This window comes from Nipponia nippon, unplaced genomic scaffold, assembly GCF_047370975.1.
Source record: "Nipponia nippon isolate SJK-2023a ecotype South Korea unplaced genomic scaffold, ASM4737097v1 scaffold_1, whole genome shotgun sequence".
Taxonomy (NCBI): domain Eukaryota; kingdom Metazoa; phylum Chordata; class Aves; order Pelecaniformes; family Threskiornithidae; genus Nipponia; species Nipponia nippon.
The window spans coordinates 162,976,117-162,998,468 of NW_028262290.1; the positions used below are offsets into that span (position 1 = coordinate 162,976,117).

Here is a 22,352-nt window from a genome sequence, read left to right on the forward strand (position 1 = left end):
AATTCACTTTTATGGAGCTAGGAGATCCTTAGAGAAAACAAAATACTAATCTTCCTCAAATAAATCCATTAAGTCCTTTAAAAATATATGCAGGTTTTTTGTATTCTTTTAGATACCCGAGACTTTCAAAATAATAAAGTCCTTAAAGGATTAATATTCATGCTTTCTGCTATTAACAGGAATAAACAAGCTTATTTTCTATGTGAGGACCAAGCCTATACCTGCCAGTTATGCATGACTGAATGCCTAAAACTGCCAAGATCCTCTCACACATTTTTATCCTGCATTATTCCTGGCCACAAGCTGTGTTGATTTACATTAGAACATTGGCAGAAAATGTTGGCCATGAGTTTCTGGGCAATTCCAGAGCAGGATTTGATGTTGCCTCCGTCAGCATAAGCAGCAAAGCAGAGCACAAGCAATCCAGGAGGTTTCTGGACTGCACTGATGATAACTTCCTGGCACAGGTGATCGAGGAATGTTTTACTGTGAGGCTGGAAATGCTGGAACAGGTTGCTTAGGGAGGCTGTGGTGTCTCCATCCTTGGAGATACTCAAAACATGACTGGACATGGCCTTGAGCAACTTGCTCTAGCTGAACCTGCTCTGAGCGGAGGGTTGGGCTAGGTGAGCTCCAGAGTTCCCTTCCAACCTCAGCTATTCTGTGATTCTGAACTCATGACAGAAATAAAAGAGCCAAAGCGCTGGCCTCTTTTAAATATGGGCTATCACTGAAACAGGAAAATACAGTGCCTAATGAAGGTTAATATATGAATGTCAGATTTCATAAAGAATACTAATCAACATTCCAGTTTTCATTGTATTTTTAAAATAAAATTGAATTTCCGACTCAAGCGAAAAATAGGTCCAACAAAGTTATGTAATGTACATTATTTACCCAACAGTTGTGATTGGCTCCAGTCTTTTCTACTATGCATTTTGGTGTAAAAATAGGTTTTCTAGGAATAGTGAATTCTGTACTGTTTGCCCAGCGGGCTGTAATATTTCACTGTTATACACAAAATCGGTGTGTCAGATGAGATTGCTTTGTCTAAAATAATATCTGGCATTTTGGTAAGTAATAAAGTTTTGATCCTGCGAGATGTTGAGCAGTTCCTAAAAGTACTCATCACCTTGATAGCCTGTTCTGTGAAATGAGGTCTGAGCTCAGATGGCCATATTGTTATAAACTAGATACAATTTAAAAGTAATCAGAAAACCCCAAATGGTTTCAGTATATACCAGCATACTCAGTGACATGCAGTTACAGGGTTTAACACTGCAATGAACTCCTCCCCTTTCTGCTAGCCTGGGTAGCAGCAAGGGATTCCTGCTGTAGTAATTCCTGTAACATGCAACTCAAATCCTGAGTTACAACAATTTAAACGTATTTCGATTACAATAATCTCCACCCCTGTTTCCTTTGGACCAGACCATAGGGTTTAACATTGCAATGAACTCCTGACCTTGCCCCTGCTCCGGCTTGGACTTGTCCACAGACTGCAGTCCCTTAGGGGAGTACCTGCTCCAAGTAGAACCTTATCTATGAGCCACATTCTCCCTAGGGGAATACCTGCTGCAACATATTCTTATCCACAGCTGCACTCGCTTTGAGGTGCACCTGTTTTGTGCTGAAAAGTGTTGATAAAAAAGGGATGTTTTCATTACTGCGGAGCAGTGCTTACACAGAGTCAAGGCCTTTTCTACTTCTCACCCCACCCCACCAGTGAGCAGGCTGGGGATGCATGAGAAGTTGGGAGGGGACACAGCCGGGACAGCTGACCCCAACTGACCAAAGGGATACCCCATACCATATGACATCATGCTCAGCATATGAAGTTGAGGGAAAAAGAAGGAAGGGGAGGACATTCAGAGTTATGGTGTTTGTCTTCCCAAGTAACTGTTACGCGTGATGGAGCCCTGCTTTCCTGAGGATGGCTGAACACCTGCCTGCTGATGGGAAATAATGAATGAATTCCTCGTTTTGCTTTGCTTGTGTGCACGGCTTTTGCTTTCCCTATTAAACTGTCTTTATCTCAACCCATGAGTTTTCTTACTTTTACTCTTCTGTATCTCTCCCCCATCCCACTAGGGTGGAGTGAGTGAGCAACTGTGTGGTGCTTAGTTGCCAGCTGGGGTTAAACACTGAGGAATTCATTAAATTTTTCCCTCTATGAGAGGAAAAGGACGTATCGGGCAATGGTGGCATTTCTAGGAAGCAGCAGTTTAGTCAGAGTGCAACATTTCAGATGAAAGAATGGAAAGGAACGCAGAGTTGGAACAGCCTAATAGTAAATTACCTTTGCATGTTTCCTTCCATCTTTGTCTATTTGTGATCTGTGCGTAACACCAGGAATTGTCCTTAAGCCACACGAAGCAGCACATGGCGTCATCTCAAGCTTTCATCAATGCTTCGGTGTGGCTTTGTAGGCAGGAAGCACAGTAAGAATAGCGCAGTCGGCACCTTCCCTGAGAGACTCACCAATCCCTCCTGGAGTGTGCTCGGCTGCCAGCTGGGGAATAGGTCTTTGACTCTGTCTGTCAAACAAAACGGGGTCATCTTTGGGGAATATGGATTTACCTAGCCCATATACAAAAAGAGAGAAAGAGATTGTAGTTGCCAAATCACTCACTAGTGAAAACCTTCAAGTATCTGGAGTTGCATAACACCTCTTATAACATAATGCTTGGACCGGAAAAAAAGAACCTAAAATAAAAGTAATAAACTATTGTGACTTTTGTTTTGTGCCAATGGATTTATGGCATCAAAGCCTTTGACATAACATCTGTGTGTGCTGCCATTTGCCCTTTTAGTATTTTTCCAGCACTCCATAGGAAGAAGCACTTTGCAATTACTGGAAATGACAAATGGCTTCTGTATCATTTCTTTATTTTTGGAAAGAATGTAAAACTGGAAAAGTCCAGCCCCTTGCCTAAAATACAGTCAATTGAGAATTTGCCTTGTTCATGCATAGAGGGACTCTAGATGTTCTCGAATGTAAAGCAAGAACAGACAGTGTACATCCTATTTCGCTGGTAGAGTTTCACGCTATTTCTTTTCACTGTGTCTACGTACGAGCATCAGGGGGAGCACAGTAGGAAGCAGCATAAGAAATTACTTGGTCCTTAAAAACAGTCGGTTGTTTGCAGGTAACACAAGGAATTTTTGTCCCGTTATGTGTTACTCTCCCTAAGATTACCTTACCAGGAGGTAAAATCTCGCTCTGCGGTACATGTGCTTACTAATAGGCTGTTATCTGTTTTCACCTTTTTTTATAGTAAAATGAGATAAGAGAACTACCCACTCCTCAGTGTAAGCTTTTGTCTTCTTCCAATTTAACACTTGATATTAATTTTCAGGAAGATAATTTATTTTGCTAAAATCTGTCAGGTTATAGTGGTTTGGACTGCTAAAAATCTGAGGTTTCTGACAGAAAATGTAAGGCCACGAAAATTCCACACCCTTAAAAATAAATGGCCTAAGAGTTGAAGGCCAAAACCAGACAGAGTGGGTGCTTTATGTGTGACAAAGAGAACGGAGAGTTGTATTCACCTCCACTGATGTGAATTGATTGAGTGTTAAAGTCTGGGAACCCTTCTCAGTGCTTTACCTAGTGTCTCTTAGCTGGTGTCTTGTAAGCATCTTTATTTAATGGAATTAAATTCTGTTTTATTTTACTGATACTTGTTTATTTTGCTGGCAACTGTTTTGAGTTGCTGAATGTAGCGGTGAGTTCACGAGTGGTACTGTGCTCCTTAAAAATTCCAGTGTGGGGGTGTCACACTGAAAAATCTTTGATAGAGTACAGTATAAATAAAGGAGCTACACTTTTGTTATAGTAGGTCTGGTTTTATAGGAGGAGATAAATATTCATTCATTGCCTATGAGAGAGCATTCTGTTCAGGTGAGCCAAACTCATCATGCAGTTCAAATGATCTTGTAGCTCAACCCGTGATTATCGTCATATTTTTTTTTTTCATATACAAACCTTCTCAGCAAAGATGTAGTTTTCTCCTGAATTGTCACTACAGTTAATAAAATTCAGCTGGACAAACACAGATTCATGTGTGAGCTTATTAGAAATGACCCTTTCAATGACAAGTTTTTCATTTACCTTTTTTATATTTGTTAATGAGCCATCTGTTCATGAATTAATATTTCATACTGCTAATGTGCCAATCAAATCAGGTGCAGGTCTTAACTAAAAAGGAAGTTTGGAGAAATTAAGTGTATGAGCTCTGTTACCTTTGTCAACCAGACTTGCAAGAATAGCAGAATTTATATTAAATCTTCTTGACAAGGTCTTTTTCCCATAAAAATATATTGCCTGAAATTGATTAGGATAATTTCCTTTGCATCTTTACAATTGCTTTTAATTCTGTTTTTATCATTTTGCCCCAAAACAGTGGCAAGCTGCGTCACATATAATGGCCTTGTTTACCCTTTTGCAAATAGTAACAGAGTCTGATTTTTTTTCTTACCTTCTCTCTAGTTCTTACTCACTATACCAAGAATGTCATGTAGGTCTGTTTATGGCATAACAGCACAAGACCGGAGGATTGCATGGTGACTTCTAGGCACCCTTCTGACACTAAATGATTATGCAGAAAAGTTATATGTCCAGTAGAAAAACTGTTGTAATCAGGCAGTGAAAATAAGTTTTACCAACACAGTCATCTTAAAGCCACTGATGATCAGTGTTTATTTTTTAAGCCCCTTTGTTTATTTGACCTCTTGTGTATGGTAGTATAAATAGGAAATAGTGGAATGTACATGCATTATTGTGCCAAGAAGTGCTTTCTCTGCGAGTTCAGCTATTTTGCGTAAATTCAGTTTTCTGCAATGCATGAAGATCAGATAGGAATGTTCAAATATTTAGAGAAAGTCCTGTATAGTATGTTTATAGTGAAACATATTTTTTTCCTGTCCCATTTTTCTGCCATGACGGATGACTTCCCCCTTCCTAAGTGTTCTAACTGTATGGTTTTCTGTGTACAATAAATTTTCCTGGAACTGTAACCATCTGCTGAAATGGAAATGCCAATAAATGCCCTGACAGTGTTTTGAGAAACACAAGTTCCCCTTAAGTAGAGAACCTACACCTGCAAAAGTACCCCACTTAACCAGAAAACACCCTACATCAATCTTTGATGTCAGCACTTTCCTCAGCTTGATGGGAATTTCCTTGTACCTTGAGAATTCAAAGCATTTTGCATCCTGGGCTTGGTTCTTCCTGGAGTGGGTGTAGAACCAAAATCTTTTAGACTTTCCAGAAAGCAATAAAGTTACAAAAACTGGTGCCAGATGAGCTATATATTAATTGTACCATAGTTGACTTTATTTTCATTTATAGATCTTTTCAGGTGAAACACTACCGAGGAGAAGTGTTTGGGACAACAATGAATCAAGGGTGCTAATTTGATGTAGGGAGTGATCTACATGCCTAAACATAGGCTAGTGCTATTTGAGGCTCTCAGGTATCCAAGACATCAAATGAAGCTAGGAGATATGACACAGTACCTATAGGAGACCCAAGCCCTTCTGAAGCAGTGACTGACCCAGATAGGATGCTGTAACCTGTAGTGATGCATTCGTAAGTGTTAAGAGCTCTGTTTTTGCAAAACTAGATCAAAATGGGTTGGCCTAGGAAGAAACACATTATTGTCTAGGAAACAAGAGACAATAGTGTGCAATCTCAGACAAAACAAAAATGTGGATTGTGAGTATGTCTAAGTGCAGTTGAGTGACGTGAGTACTTGGCTGAAAAGCAGTTTATTGGCAAATTTAGTGTCATTGGGACCCTTTCCCTGACCAGGAGAGATACAAATACTAGCAAGTAGCTAGCAGAAAGAAATCTCAGCTGAAATTCAGTATTAGCAAAAAGCAAGGGGAGAAGTGATTGCATTTTAAAATATACCACAGTCAACTATGTTAATCTCTATATCACATTAAAAGTACTGTTATATTCAGTGAGAGCTCAATACTATTTATGCCACTATACAAATTTGTTCAGTCCTCTTTTTTTATATTGACCTGCTGGGCATCCTATTTATTTTTACTTCAAGTCCCTGGTAACATGGGTGATTCATTTCCATTCTGTCTTTTCTGAATTGTGGCCATCCACATTTAAGTGCATAAATCCTTTAACTTGTTTATAGAGAAAAAGAGGTGTTTCTTTTCTTATAGTATCAAAGACTATCAGTGAGAAAGGTGCCAAAATACTTTTAAACTGGAAAAGTCCTGAGTGTTGTGTGTCTGTGTTCTGTTTTTATTCATCTTTCACACATTGGAAAAGGAAATTAAGTTAATGGAAAGTATGTGATATGACAGCAGTTGTTGCTATAATAATATTGTGCATACAAAGAATGTTGCTGAGGAAATTATTCCATACTATTTTTGAAAGGACTGTCAGGGCAATACCTTTTTTCCAAAGCAAAGGCCAATGATGCAGTATTGCTCTTTTGGGGAAAAAAAAAAAAAAATAAAAAAGACCATCTCTTTACAGTAGTTATTTGAAACTTTTCCTTGGTTCTGAATTCATTTTGGTACGAATTCAACAGGAAGAATAAACCCATCTCGTCTCCGAAAATCTAACATTCTATTTAAGTTCTGACTTCACAGCCAAATTTAAATGCTTAGTCCTTTTAGTAGTTCTTTATATGAATTTTTAACCTGTTATGTATATAATATACAATTAAATTGCAAGGGCAGTAGAACAACTGCTACCTATTAGTGGATTTAAAAATTACCCTGGTAAAGGAAGCTAGTTCCCACTTATATTATTTGGATATTTCAAGTAGTTTAATAACTAACTTGAATCTCATCCTGATCCCCATCAGGGATGTAAATTTTATTTTATGTCCTGATCCTTCAAACTCAGAGGCAGTCACATATACGTGAATATCCTCACTTGAAATTCAGGGCATTACAAAATCTTCCCCTGTATATGAGCTTGCAGGAGCTGACATATACTGAAATCACACAAATGAAATGAAATTGGTGTTGAAACAGGATTGAAATCCTGAATCAATTGCAGTGTATTGCTCTGTGCTGGCTGCTTTTCCTGTTGAACTCCTGAAGTTCAGCTTTCTTCCATTGAAAAAGTTTTTGCTCTAACAGCATTTGTTTCTTTATACAAAAATGTTAGTGAGACTGAGCTGCTTTCTATACAACATTTTAAAAGCTAAAGGTGAAAGCAATTGAGTATGCTTTTTGTCTATCTGCATCTTTTATTACCTCTCTCCACACCCCCCCATATAGATATATACATACATATATATAGACACATAAAAAATTATATATTTGTGTGGCCATACTCCTTATTTCTTCTTGTTTATTCCAGCTTTTCTCATAAAAGTGAACATTTGGTCATTAATTTTTTTATTAATTTTAATGTAGGAAGTCTCCAACATCCAGTTGCTATAAAGAAGACCAGATGAAAGATGCCCTAGAATTAGGTAAGTTATGTCAAGCTTCAGTTTGGCTTTTGCCATCGTATTCTTTAGAACAGCTGTAATCAAATACGTATGAGTCGCTTCTTTTGTAACTCTTAATTGCTATTAACCTCTTGGTAAGACTGTGTAAAGAAGTCATTAAGAAGTAATCAAACAAAGGCTGGCTCATGTGTTTTCTATCTGGCCTTTCTGGCTAAAACTATATTTTCTTTTTTATAAAGATGGATGACAAGAAAGTGTTAATTGTCGTATTGATGACCCCCTGGCACTGAGCCTGCTGGGGGTAGCAATTTTTTTCATTCAACACATTATATGATTATTTTTTTCTTTCAGTTGATGTTGAGGATGAAGAAATAACTGGAGAAGTTAGTAAGAACCTGGATCTTTCAACATTGTATATGCTTCAAGTAGTATCAAAGGCAATTGATATTTCTCTTGCAAAAGTAAGACTAACTATGATGGTAAATACAAATAGAAGTGTGAGAATGTTATTTCAGTTAAGTTAGTCAAAGCTGCAATGGATTGCTCTGTGTTGCAGGTTTGTGTGTGATTTAACACGTGCTGTATTAATTCCTGAATATATTCTTTATTTGGTATTAAGGTGAAAAAGTAATGTAGGGATGCCTGTCCAAAATTAAGAAAAATACCAGAAGAGCATGCCAGAATGCATCAGCCCACTTGACGCACAGATAATAGCTTTAATTAATGAAGCTTGTATTATTTTATTAATGCCTCTAGTCAGTTATTCATGTGCTTATTCTCCAGTCCTTTAAACTGACAGTGGTTCAGAACAAATTTATTATTCCCCTATCACTGTTTCTCCCTTGCTTATCTTCCTTATTTTGGGCAGAGACGGAACTGTTAAATACTTTTAATGTTGCCCTTCCCATTCAGACAGAGGGAAAAAAACCCAAAAAGTTAATGATGGTGTCTTCCAATTTCATTTCTAGGTCAGAGGTCCGACTAACAATACAAACACTGAGCAGTCTGTTCTTATTTACTCAGCTTTACTTTAGCAGGAATGCAACTTCTTCAGTTTAACTATTCCTGAATAGTAGCGGTCTGCAGTTATTCAGGGCCAAAGTCTGAATTTGGCATATGCTGATATGCCATCCAACATACAGCAGTCAAACATTTGAGTAACATTTATCTCATACCAGCAACTTTGACAGGCAACACGGGCTGCCTTTTCTCCATACTGTGTCCAGCAGGGTCCTTTTCTCCCTAATGTAACCATTAGTAGGCATTGCTCTTCTAGCTGTTAAATTTAAGGCAATATTCTGTAATGCTTTCATGGGAAACTGTGCCCCAGACGATCTGCATAAACAATTTCCTATGCTGAGCAACACACAGCATTATGAGTTGAAGGAATATTGCAGGAAAAGGAAAAAATTACTCCTTTTCATTTGAGTGTTGCTATTTACAGTATGTATAAAACAGAAAAGGGTGGTTATAGTGAGTTAGTCATTACCCTTCCACACTCCTCCTTTCTTTTCTACAAATTACTGCAAGAAAGCGTACCTGTGTTTTGGATTTGTTTTTAAAATGAGAACTTTTTTTCTTTTTTTTTTTGTAGGAATTAAAAAATCTTTTGTTTGGCTCTAGTCTTTGTTGCTTCAATGAAGAATGGAAAATACAGAGTTTTACATTTAATAACATGCCACAGTTAAAATACGGCATTGTGCAAAAAAAGGTACTGTAAATTACTTCCTTAAAGCGATCTTTGCTTTTTACACTGAATTTAAAAAGGCTATGTGTTTCAGCAGTAAAAAAAAGTCTTCTAAAGACTCTTTCTTTAACTTCCCTGGTTACCATTGGATGATGTCACCTTGTCAAGTCTTGTTAGGAGACTTGAGATGGATGGAATATTTCTGAGGGGCACTTAAAGTAGCTACAGAAAGTGTGCATATGTGTGTGTGTGATGGGGAGTTATTTGTATGGAGGAAGACAAGCCGCTTCAGCTGAAAGCTGGTGTTAGTAAAAGAATAAAAGGGCATAAATCAAGGGTGGAGTTTAAGAGAAAAAGGATATGTAGGGGCAATGTTTAACAAGTTTAAGATAGAGCTTGATCTGTCTCAGAATGGGCGGATGTAGCAAGAATTGCCTGCAGTGCCTGGGAAATCACAAGGAGATTTTTTCCTCTCAAAGATATGGGGGTCACACAGTGAGGGTCAGTCCTAAAATAAAAGGGAATAAATGGCCCTGCAGTGTCACTGGGACTGGGCCACTGGGACTGCTGGTGGGACCACCTCTTTTGCAGCCATGTTTCTGTAATTCTGGACGGCAGCCACAGTATGCCAGCGCCTCCCTAAAACAAGGTTTTCATCAATTCCTAGGCATCATCTACCAAGTAGCCCTTTCTAAAATCCCCAGCAGGTTCCTGTGGTGACCAGAGCTGGTAAAACCACCATGCCATGAGTAGGGTCAGCCTGGAAAGCATGGATCCAATCCACAGAAATTTTTGGTGCTAAGAAAGATCTCTCTAGTTTAGGACATTCAGTGGGAGACTCACTCATCTGGTGTCTACCTTGTCAACCTTGCCTGGGCACCTGACTCTTACAGACTGAGACTGCAGTGCTTCAGACTGTCCTTCTGCTCTGTATGCCAGATGCAGTTGGTCAGCCTGGTTTCTCAGCTGGCCAATGAGTAGACTCAGACCAGGGACCACATGCAGGGCACAGGATATGTAGCTGCCTCCAAAATCAAACATCCATCATAAAAATGCATCCTCCTCAGCTGCAGCGTAATGCTTTTGTCTCTGCCCTGTGACTCTGTACATATGCTTCTGGGATATCTGTGCACCAGGTCTCTTCTCTTAAGAGCAAGGATCTGAGAACCTCAGTAAAGACTAGGGAAGGAGTAGACTCCTCTTTACAAAACAGTCATCAATCTTCTGAGCTGATGCAGAAAATCTTTATCTGGCCTGAGAGAAGTAGACCATTATGTACTATACAGAAATGAGAGGAAGAGAGGCTTTGGGGCAAGGACGATGGCTAATAAACATGTCATTAAGATGTTTAACTAACTTACCTTGTCTAGTAAAATATTTCATTAGGCTGATGATCTCAGAAGAAAGCTGCTTATGTTTAAATAAAACCTAATGGGAAAAAGATATTGAATGTTAATTTAAACTCCAGAAGGAACCACGGCAGTAATGTTCACTGGTCCACAGTAAATGTTACTTTGGTGTTTCCAGACCCTGCTGCTAGAGAAAGGATGTCTCATCACTTCTAGCAACCAACTGGCCATTAAATTCACTACCATAAATTCCACAACAGGAATGGTAAAACAGAGTGTTTTGCTTAGGTGTGTTTATTTCAGACAGTTAATATGTTCCTCCTCACTTCCAAAATTCATTTCAGCTGAACAATTGTTTGATTCTCTCCTACGTTAAGTTTCTGTGGTGCTATAAGAAGATATTTAGAATAGTTCCTATCATTTTTTTGACTGGGAGGCTTTCCCCGGTGGACTGAAATAAATCTTGCTTTTTTCCTTAATATATTTCAGATGATTCACTCATTAGTTATGTGAGTAATTATAGAGAGGTAGTGTGTGTATAATATAAACGAGAAAATGGAAGGTAGCAATAACTAAGCTATTTTCTGATTACAGGACCTTTATTTTCTAGGTTGCACACTGCATACTGCATGTACCTACAGGTCCCATTCCCTTAGGCTCGATGCTGTACTTAGGACAACCTGAGAATTAAACTGATCACTTTGATCACATTGCTATTTGAAAATAGCAGTGCTGGTGGCACTTTTCATTCTCCTCCAGGGTTTTGAGCAGAGTTTGACAGATGCTAAACTGATTCATCACAGCCTGGTCATGATCTAGAGAGGAAATCAGGGGTGCAACTGTAGCATATGACAGCAGGGTGATCCTGGGTTAATCTCATGCTATGGAGAGTAACAGCAGCATAGACTTTGGTATGGGTTAAAATCAGAACACAGACTCTCCAGAAAACCTGCTGGGTGGTCCATACTTTCTTACCTTCATTGTTTTTCTTACTTTACCTGTGTAGACAAAGCTGGCAGTGATACCTCAGCCTATATGGGATGTTGGTTTAGGGAGGACTTTTCTGAGAATGGCAGCATGTGCTGACAGACACATGGGACAGCATCTGTGGGATTTAATATGCGAAACCCTCTGTTAAGTTGCAGTAATTCCCAGTACTACCAATGTGATGTGTGATATTGTGGTATCTGTGATGTTAGTCTTGTATCCTGCATAGCCTGCTCCTTTCATGCATAGATGCTCCAGACAAATGATGGCTTTTCTCTGTCTCCTCAGCAAACTACTTGAGTAAATAATAAGATACAAGGCACCTGGGAGAGAATTGAGTGAGAAGGGAAGGAGAGTTATACTGGGTGAGGTTTTCTAGACAAGAAGAGAGCATACCATTTGCTTCTCAGGACAACTTGTGCAGCTGTCTCTGCTCTATAGTTAACCCACAGGAACAGGTCTTGGTCATGCAATGGAGTCAGGTGGGCTAGATGGCAAGGAATAAGCAAGGACAGGGAAATACATTGCTACCCCATCCCACAGTCTTTCAAAACAGCTATAAATCTGTTTTCCGTAAAGTTTAAAGTTAATATAGTATTTGTTGGTATTGTGATTTTTTTCCAACATGAATCCTTTCAAAGGTTCAAACTTCCTTTGTTTTTTTTCTCTTCCCCAGTGAGATAGCTGCCTGGTGCAGAGGGCTATATGTAAAACTGAAATCTTTGTTAAGTGATGTAAGCGGGAACTTGAGGGGAGGCATAGTGCTCAGAGGAGGTAAAAGAGCAAGGTTTGTTTTCACCCTTTGGAAAACGGATTTGATTTCTCTCTGGAAGTTAAGGTAGACTGTGGCTCAATAGGGATCAGGAGATCTTTTGTTTGTTTGCATAATCACAGATCAGATTTAAAAAAAAACTTCCATTTGATGTTATAGATGTCTAGGCATTTTCAGGAAAAATAGGTGGGAAACACAATACCACTTAGTAACGCTGATTTTCATTGGCTTGCAAAAAAAAATAGAGCAACAGAGAGTACTACAAAGTCATGGATGAAAAGAGGGAAAGAATGGCTTAAGCCTGAATGGAAGCACATAGCTTGCGAAAGTTTTCACAAGCAGCAAACAGTGCAAATTGTGTTGCTCATGGAGTGTCCCATTATTCCCCTCAGGGTGGCCCATGTGGAGTACTGGCCGCAGTTCAAGCTTGTGTCCTACAACGGCTTATCTTTGCAGACAGTAGCAGGAATAAAGACACTCGGTAAGTCAGCAATTGACATCAGAAATATTTTCCATACAGAAGTAAAAAATTTTTTTTCTCCGCTGCAGCCACTCAGGAGCCTTTTGAGATTGAACTTACTGAACTTCTCTTTGTCTCTGAGAAAGAAAGAAAGTAGGATACTGATTTACTTGTATTTACTTTCAACTGTAGGAATTTAGAGATTGATGTTTTAGTTGTATAATTACTTGCTTGTGATTAACCCAAGAACCTCTAAAAAAATCCAACAGCTTGAATTGAGGCCAATGAAAATTATTTAACCTTGAGAACCCATGGAGATATGATTTAAAAGAAAATGTAATAAAGGTTTGAAAGAGCATGAAATTCACGCAGTTTTTGAGACTAAGAATCTCAGGGAGGATGACAAATTAAAGTTAGCTATATTTTTTTTTTTCTTGCTACTGTGTTTGATCTTTCACAGTTAAACTGTGTAACAGAATGTGAATTTAAATTCTGTGTGGGTATTTTCTACTTACTTTAAAGGAATATTGTTAAGTATTTCTAGTGTCAAGGAAAATTGCTTGGAATGCTATAATATTAATGTACTTGTCACTTTGCTAAAGGAACAGAGCTTATTCAATGAAATGCTGGAAATAATGTCTAAAAAAATTATTACCAGACTTCTTGTATTTGCCTTTTGTTTTCAATAAGAAATTAAGTCCATTACAAAAGAAAAAATTCACAAAGCTTTCCTGTGCTTTATAGGTACAGTTTGTTGAATAGGGATAACAGTATTTTACTGGTTTACGCTGCCACCACCTTGTATTATTTGTGGGTGATACACTGACCCCAATTTAGTCAAAAGAAAAGCTTTCATGCTGAGATTTTTCTTGAACTTCATTGCCTTACAATGTAAAAATGTTCATCACGTATAAAAATTGGACCTTAAATATACACTTTTCTGCTTGGAACTGTTTAGGAAAATGACAGGGTCTGTGTTGATTTTCCTGAGTTTTGTCTGACTGGCACTTAATGGAAATTCATTGTTTGGGCTGTTTTCATCAATAATGGAAAGAAACAGGCACCTGTAGAACATCATTATTTGTCTTCAGCAACCAGAATGGGAGGTGACAGTTAATGAAAGGATTACGAGGCCCTGGGGGATCCACACGGGTGCCTAGGTCCAGGAGCATTAGTGGGTAGGCAGTCCTGATACGAGACACCTAGTAAGCCATTAGAAATGTTGAAAACCAGGCTTAGAGTGTAAATAAAATACTGAAAGTTTTACTGTTACTGCTGCTATTGCTGTTGCTAGTTATTATTGGCACTGATTGCTTGTGGACCCCAAGAGAAGGGCCAAATAAACAAGATGCTATGAATTAATCACTTGAAAATTGCCTGTTCCTTGAAGTCACTTAAAGGCAGTTAGCATGGACTGATAAAGAGATAGGTTCAGTGGTACAATACATGTGCAGAGTGTAATGTCAAGCTAATTCTACAACATTATAGTTTAGCTTTTTTCTTCTGCTGCTCAGTTTTTTCAGTCTGTAATTCATATCAAGAGCCTGCTGTTCAGAGCACACTTTTTAAAAGTGCAAAAATTAGCTAGCAAAACTTTATTATTCTAATTCAGATTATAATGAGAGTAGACTTTTCACAGCAGAATGAGGCTTTTATCTGTATAAAAGAAAAAACTCAGAAAATTCCGTGCAAGAAAATCAGTACATATTTAGATTTTATGACCAGGAATCTCCACAGAATCCACTGAAGAATTATTTCTGGTTGTGAAAAACAAGAATTTGTTTCAGCTTGGAGGACAGCCTTTGATCATCTGCTCCTTGGTCCCTCTGAGTCTTAGGTCATCCTTAGTGAAAATAGAGATGTTAATTTTTTCCTCTTTCAACATGGTTCAGTGATCGTAAATGTCACAAAATTATGCGGCAACCAATTAAGTAGGTTGAGACCAGGTTGTTTAAACTATAAGTGTCCCAACTCATGCCAGCTACAACCTATCCAGTTTACTTGGCAATATTTGCCTCTGCTATTTTTCCTCTCCTATTATCTACATGGTTTTAAAAGATTTTGGTTTTACATATTTTGTATATGAGAAATGCTGCTGAAGTATGCAGAAAGTCTCCAAGGAATTTCAGGTTAGCAGGTTAGCTCTTTGTCTTTATGCACCGAAATGCTAAAAGCCTCCAGGCTCCTAAAAATGAATAGCAAGATGGACTGTTTTATTCATGAGATAAACATATTTTCTTACGATGTGTTTGCCATGGGCAGAAACTCTTAGTCAGGCAGAAAGAAAGGGAAGTCTCAGAGCTTGAAATGAGAAGATTAATATTCCTTTCTAATTCTAACCTGAATTTTCAAATTATTAGCCACTTCACAGTAAGTGTTTGACTTCAGGCTTCTTTGATGTTCAAGAAATAATTATCATGTCTCCTTCTTACTCTGCTACCTCTCTCAGACATATAAATTGGTTGCATGCTTCCCATAAATTTCTGAGTGTCTGTATTAGAACACAAGCAGAGATAAGAGAAAGCTGTGATTATATTTTTTTTACTTGAAAACTCTCACCAATTATTTCCCATATCTCACATCCTTCAGAGCGGGAAACATTCTCTAAATGAACATTATATTCAAGGCAGACATTGTACGTGAAAGTCTGTTTAATTTTTTGATGTTTGGTGTTTCTTGTTTAGTTTTTTGAATCATTAGATCTTTTACTCAAATGCTGGGAACAGGTTTTGACATCGTCTCCCATGTTGGTAACACTCTAAGACTGATAATATCTGAATTTCAAAGAGTGCCATTCTTGAAGCCACTAGAGAAAATTCCAATTCTATGCTTCCCAGGGTCGTGGATCTGTTCTCCACTTCTTCAGGCTCATGGATGTTGGGTTTTATTCTTAAATCTGCCAGTTTTCCATTATGTGGCTTTTGGCCTCCTGGTCCTTTATTTCTCCATTCACATCTTGGAAGACAGAATAACAGGAGATATTAGAAGACTTCACAAAACACAGTTTGTAGAAAATGTGTTGACAGTGTTGCTTACATATTTAGGATCAATAGAGTACTGTAAACGTTCTGGAGTTTTGCACATCATTGTGTAAGTTCCAAGCCAAACATCTAAGTAAAAATATTTCAGAAACAGTGGGGCTCCACAGACCAATACCGGGTCGTTTACCATAATGTTTTAGGTCACCACTTTGAGGCCTACCTTATTAAAAAACTGCAAGCATAGTGTTTATTGCAGATGGTACTTTAGATAAAGTTTAGTAGTAAGTAAGAACATTATGGTGTAGACTTGTTGACAAGAGTTAAGAAATAAAAACTTAAGAAAGAAATTAAGTATGACAGTCTTTAAAACTAAAAATCATATTTAATTTATAAAACAATACTGTTACAGAATATTAAAACAATTTTATTACAGATTTAAAGATTAATTAGCTTCACTTGTCCATTATTTGCCAGTAGAGTGTTGTTCCTAAAGTACATTTACCTGTTTTTTTGTCCAGCCGATTATAAATATGTATTCTGAAAGAGTATCCACTGTTTCTTTTAGAAGATTAGTTTTCAGGGTATGATTACAGATCTGTGTATAATCAGTCCCTGTTGTTGATCATACCTTATTTAGTGTTCTGTCAGTTTTGGTCTATTGCTCTTAATGATAATAATAGTTTTGTTTTAATCAGTCCTTATCAATCAGACACCATCTTTAGTATTAATCTCCTAGAAGTAGAGATTGTGCATTTAATCTCTTAGATTCACCTGTATTACAAGGGTATTGTCATAGAGCATATAGACATAGTCTAGCAAACTTACAACTGCTTAGCTTAAGTACCCATAACAGCAGTCTAACCGTCATTATGAGCAACATAAGCTTATCCAGATCCCCCAAATGCAACACACTGCCTATTAACACTTGACCTAGGTGAATTAACTTCCATCAAATTTCTGTTTTGCTTCTGACTTCAGAAGAGACCTACCTACTGTACCCAGTTTGTTTTACTAGCAATCTAAAGAGGAAGTTGTTCTAGATACAGCTCTATTCACTGGATTTGATTGTCTTCAGTAAGATCCAAGATAGCTTTCTAGATGCCTAAAATGAGATTTAAGGTGGTTCATCTCAAAGAATCAAGAAGGGCATCACCAGCAGAGATAAAGAAGTCATTATCCCACTCTGCTCGGTGCTTGTCAGGCCACACCTGGAATACTGTGTACAGTTCTGGTCCCCATTATACAAAAAAGATGTGGACAGGCTGGAGGGGATCCAGAGAAGGGCCACCAAGATGATCAAGGATCCGGGAAGCCTGCTGTATGAGGATAGGCTGAGAGAGCTGGGTTTGTTCAGCCTTGAGAAAAGGAGGCTTCGAGGTGATCTCATCACCATGTACCAGTACTTAAAGGGGAGGTACAAAGAAGATGGAGACTCCCTTTTACAAGGAGTCACATGGTGAGGACAAGGGGTAACGGGTACAAGTTACTCCCAGGGAGATTCTGATTGGACACGAGAGGTAAATTTATCACAATGAGAACAGTCAATCATCGGAATAATCTCCCCAGGGAAGTGGTTGACTCCACTACACTGAACACGTTCAAGACTCCGCTGGACATGGTGCTGGGCCATCTTGTCTAGACTGTGCCCTTGCCTAGATAGGTTGGACCAGATGATCCTTGAGGTCCCTTCCAACCTGGTATTCTATGATTCTTTGATTCAATGATTCTAAAGAATGGTTCCTGAAAAGTCCATATTCCAGTGTCGACTTCAGTTACATCTCCCTCTTTGGAGCTCTTTAGGTGCTAAATGGCAGCACCACATCCTCCTATCACCTGTTCAGTCCAGTGCTGAGAAGTCTTCATACTGCATGCACAGTGAGTGCTCTCATGGCATTTCATTCAGGTGCTTAATCCTCAGAGAAAGGTTGGATTCAATTGTACCTTTATAACTGGTATGTCTTCTCAGTAACAACACTAGCTCCTTGTTCAATTCACAGTATTTTTTTTGAGTTGGCCATCCAAGCTGTCTCTTTCTTGACTATAGAAGGAAACAAGATACCTAAATGATAATTTTCTGAGGCAACTTGCCAGAGCCTTGTTATTATGCATTATAACTCCTAAATAGTCTCTAAAAAAATGCTTTTGTTCTTTTAGCTGCAAACCTGCTATGAATCTGTGTATACTGTAATTGGGACATTTTTCCCCTCTAATGAGTAAGCTTCCCAATACACATTTTGGTACTTTCTGTTTCTTGCGTTTCTTGGACTGCAGTTGTCTTCAACCTTCAGAAGTTCACAGGACCAAATGCCTCACCATGGCTATTGCAGACATATTGTGGCGTGCAGGAGGCAATGAAAAAGCAATTGTGGCACTGTAAGTAGGAGAAGCAGTTTTAGTTATTGTGCAATGCTCCTGTACTTGTATCTGTTATATATGTACATAGTTTACAAAATGAAAGTTTTGTAAGATGTATTTATGCAGTCTAAAATGGCTTAGGGAGAAATGCAAAATGTCATTTCTGCTGTCCCAGTAGCTGGGACAGAATAGTCAAATTCTTTGAAATTGCTGGGAAAGATCCTATGGATTTCATTGAGGCTAGGATTCCTCCAAAAGCCTTACCAAGGGTTATTTTTCCAGATACAGCATTTTACTCCAACAACTTTGTATTGCAGGATATTCTATTATGGCTGGGATTAATTTCCTTTTGCTGTAGCTGCCTACTAGTTACTTAGTTTATGCAATGCAAGTAGGCTGCTTGTACACAAGACATCTTAACTTTTAGATCGCTAGCTTTGGCTGTACTGGATCCTACACAATATTTTTAAGTAAGCCAGGTTTAGTGACAATAGGTCATTTCTTTTATTGGATCAACTAAAATAGCTTAAAAATACCAGAGAAGCTTTTGGGCACAGAAGTCCTTCTTCAAACCTGAAATAGAAGCAGCAAATTCAAAGACATTTCAAATAATATTTTGCTTATTTTAAATCTATAAAATTCTACCTCTGTGATGATATTGTACATATGTTCTTCTGCTTGTTTTAATGTCATTGCTCTGATATTCTTTTTCAATAAAAACTGTCATTAACATCTTAAACCTATATTTATCCTCTTTATAGAGAAACTTGTAATTAATAATAAAAAATTAAAAAGACTGAGAGAGCACAGCACAGCTAAAGTGTATGCTTCATTGATAAAAGTTTGTTTAATATGTAATATGAACTTATTATGCAAGAGGTCCTTTTTCCAAAAAAAGTGGTTAAAAATAATGATACAAAATCTTTGGCTCATCATTCAGTTCCTATACCATGTTGATTTCTCTTTAATGCCATTTTGTTTCTTTTAACATGAGCTTTGGTTTTGTCTGAATATCCTCTTCAGGCCATCAGGAAGACAGCAGTTCACTCCCGTAGGAAAATACAAGGCAGATGGAATCTTGGAAACTGTAAGGCTCTGTGTAGCTCACAGTAACATTCTCCATATATCCTTTTTCTAGTTTTTCTTATTTTAGTACAATCAATCTGATTTCCATTGCTCTCTTAGTGTTTTAAAATCCTTTATGTCAAATTAGTTAGTTGTGATCCAAAACCCAATAGGAAATAACAAAATCCTGTAGTCTGTCTGGCTCTGAGTTGTCCCAATGTCTGTGGGCAATTGAGCTCTCTGAAGTCCTTTTAGTTCCGTCTACCTTTCAAGCTTATAAACTGTGCCTACTTTTATTGGTATGCAGTAAAAGTGAACATGGATCCTTTCAAGTTGACCAGAATGGCTGTGAGAATCAAAAGGCAATATTTTCTTCTTGTCTTACACAGAATTCTTTGCCTTTTTTTTTCCTTCAGAAGCTCCAAATGGCAAAATACTTTACAGTTATGCCTTTATTTCCATTTGAAGCTCTCAAATGGCTTTGCAAACAGTGATGCCATAAAACAGGCTTTAGTGGTTTAAGGAAATATTACTGGCCTCCTAAATGGAGGAATGGATGTGTCAACAACTTTTCAGAACCAGACAGTTTTGGAACAAATGGAAGTAAAAACCTGTATAAATAGGGTGAATGTAGCAGAAAACCTTCGCTATAACATGCTCTTCCAAGGGACAAGATAGATTATTTAATTAATATGTTAACACAATTCTGAGCTGCTGGCTATTTCAGAGTGCAACTAACACCATTATGCTGCCTCTAAGTACTGCTTATCAAAGGTCATGTGGACGTAGTGACACTGAAAATGTGACGGAAAGGAATGTAATCCAGACTGCTTGATCTTTCCTCACACAGTATCCGCAAGACCACCATTTCTGTCAAAATCTGAAGATGGAAAAATAGTCAAAGAATGTTGAAGTAAGGGCCTGGATCTGTGAACTCTCCTGAACTTCATGTTAAGTAGGAGTATTCATGGGAGTGTTTTCTGAGTATGATAAGTGCTCTGCTACATGCCTGCTATAGGTGGCTCACAACATAGGTACAAACTCCTGAGCTACTTGCCCATCCTGTGTCTTCTAAAGCTGCAGTGTTCCTATGTTTGTTCTAGGAATTGTTTTTCATTGCATAAGCAGTGCTTAAAATTGAATCAAACTGTCTGTTCAGTGAACATAAACCAACAATAAGCAGTATTTAAAATTTCAGGTTATACAAAGTGCTGAGATACAATATTACACCAAGTAACAACAGTAAGAGGTAGATTTTATTAGATCTTTATTCCATTTTGTTAGTTCAAATCTTCCCAGTCAGATTTAGTTTTGTCTACTTCAGTTCAGCTTTCAGGTTATAAAAGTGAGTTCTTATTATTTCAGTTACGTTTTTTTCTTCTTACATTTCTTCCCAGCTAATACTACATAGTGCCACAAGATATGAAGATCTGATTGTATTTCTTCAGCAGAATATTCACCAGGTACTGTGTATAGAGAAGATATTAAACATGTTATAGTTCAGCTGTCAGTCCTTCTGTGTTTATCAGTCTCATATGATGTCTTCTGAACATTGTTTCAAACACTATATGGACATGTCTTGCGTTTTAACAAAAAGTAACATTCAGTTTTAGCATAAATGAGAACAATTCCTTCTGCTTTCAGTTCGATTTACATTTCTTTAGGACTGGGCAAAAAATGTACACAACAAACAAAATAAAAACAGTCCTCTTCTTTTTCAGTTTGAAATTGGTCCCTGTGGGTGCATCCTTCTGACTGTGTCTGTCATCTTATCAAGATCTATCAATCTGTGAGTATCTTTGTATCCCTGTTTCATAAACTGCAAAGCAAACAAGCTGTGCAAAGTGAGGAAACAACCATGATGTACTTAACTCTCTGACCTTTTTAATCTATCTTGATATTTACTCTGATAAATATAGAGAAGTTATGCAGATTTGCTCAACTAATCTTGGCCATTTTTATTGTATACGCACACACGTGTATATATATATGCTGTTAAAGTGGTAGTGTTCAGTCCACCATATCTGATATAAATGACTCCATCTAAACATTAGACATCATGTCTAAGGTAGTTGCCTATGCTCCCTGTCTTGACAGTTGAAAGCAAGACTCATTTAGAGGGTTATTTATTTCACATACTTTAGGTATATGTCTTAGGTAGGGATGAATAACTTGCTTGTGATGCCCCAACCTCTCTGTCAATGATAATGATAAAGAAAGGCTAGTATAAAATGGATTAGGCAGCTAATGTTTAGATGGTTATAAGTAAGGTATGACAAATCTGGTCTCAGTTTATTGGTGTAATAAATATGCTGCACTCTAAGTAAGGGGTAGTCATTATAGCCTCTTTTAAAAACTCATTGAGGCTTGCCCAAGCACAGTTGCAGTTAATTGTGCTTTTATACAGATTAAATGTATTTCTGCGGTACTGTGAATATCAGAGTGGGTCAGAATATAAAAGCTTTCTTCATTTTGTCAAATTCCACTTTTGTAAAAATCTCCTGGAGTTATCTGCAAATGAAAAGAACTGTTCCCTGACAACTTGCAATAACTGACATGAAGAGAGCAGCTGCTCTTGAAAGCAGCATGGGTTTGGTTTATGTAAGCTTTTATTTCTTACATCTCTGCATTGTCTTGAAAATAAAGAGCAGCTTAGTCCAGATTGGTGACATGCATTCATTTGCTCACCTACTGAGATTCCTAGAAGTGTTTACAGGTTGGTTTTTCTGGTTTTGCTGTCATTTCTTCCTTTCTTTTTCATACAGTAACACTACAGGCCATTGGCTTAACTCCACTCTAGCACTCTAACACAAACGAGACGATAATTTTATAGCATATGTCATTTATTGTCATTTTCCTGAGCTCGTTACAGCAGAGAGGTCCATATTAGTAAAGGTATTTGGGCAAGTAATGATATATTTGGCGTTTGGTAGGATCACCAAAAGCAGCAATGTTCCTAATTGCTAATGATTGCATTGCTTTACTTGTTATAAAATGCTAAACATTCTGTAATAATATAAGCAAGGAGCTTGTTTTTGCCATCACCTCACAATTCTTAACAGATGGATTATGACAAGGCCAATCAATCATCTGTGTTTGTATTTGAGGGAGCTCAGTGTCTAAAGTGAACATGAAAATTCCTTATGGTGTCTATTTGCATTTTTAGGTATCTAAATATTTTTACAGTTCTTGTCCATAACGTTAGAATTGTTTATAAAATGAGGCTCTGTTTTGAGGAAGATTCATGACTTTCTCACAGA

At 37.8% G+C, this 22,352-nt stretch overlaps 1 protein-coding gene across 1 annotated transcript in view; it reads left to right on the top strand.

Annotated features, from left to right (window-relative positions):
* The window catches only part of MINDY4 (MINDY lysine 48 deubiquitinase 4), an 85,912-nt gene that overhangs the window by 17,980 nt on the left and 45,580 nt on the right, over window positions 1-22,352 (top strand). Inside the window, exons 6-13 of the mRNA XM_009475345.2 lie at window positions 7,399-7,457; window positions 7,788-7,897; window positions 9,031-9,147; window positions 12,624-12,712; window positions 17,944-18,045; window positions 19,051-19,114; window positions 20,490-20,555; window positions 20,814-20,881. Coding sequence (XP_009473620.1) covers window positions 7,399-7,457; window positions 7,788-7,897; window positions 9,031-9,147; window positions 12,624-12,712; window positions 17,944-18,045; window positions 19,051-19,114; window positions 20,490-20,555; window positions 20,814-20,881 — 675 coding nt within the window. The remainder of the gene's footprint in view (window positions 1-7,398; window positions 7,458-7,787; window positions 7,898-9,030; window positions 9,148-12,623; window positions 12,713-17,943; window positions 18,046-19,050; window positions 19,115-20,489; window positions 20,556-20,813; window positions 20,882-22,352) is intronic.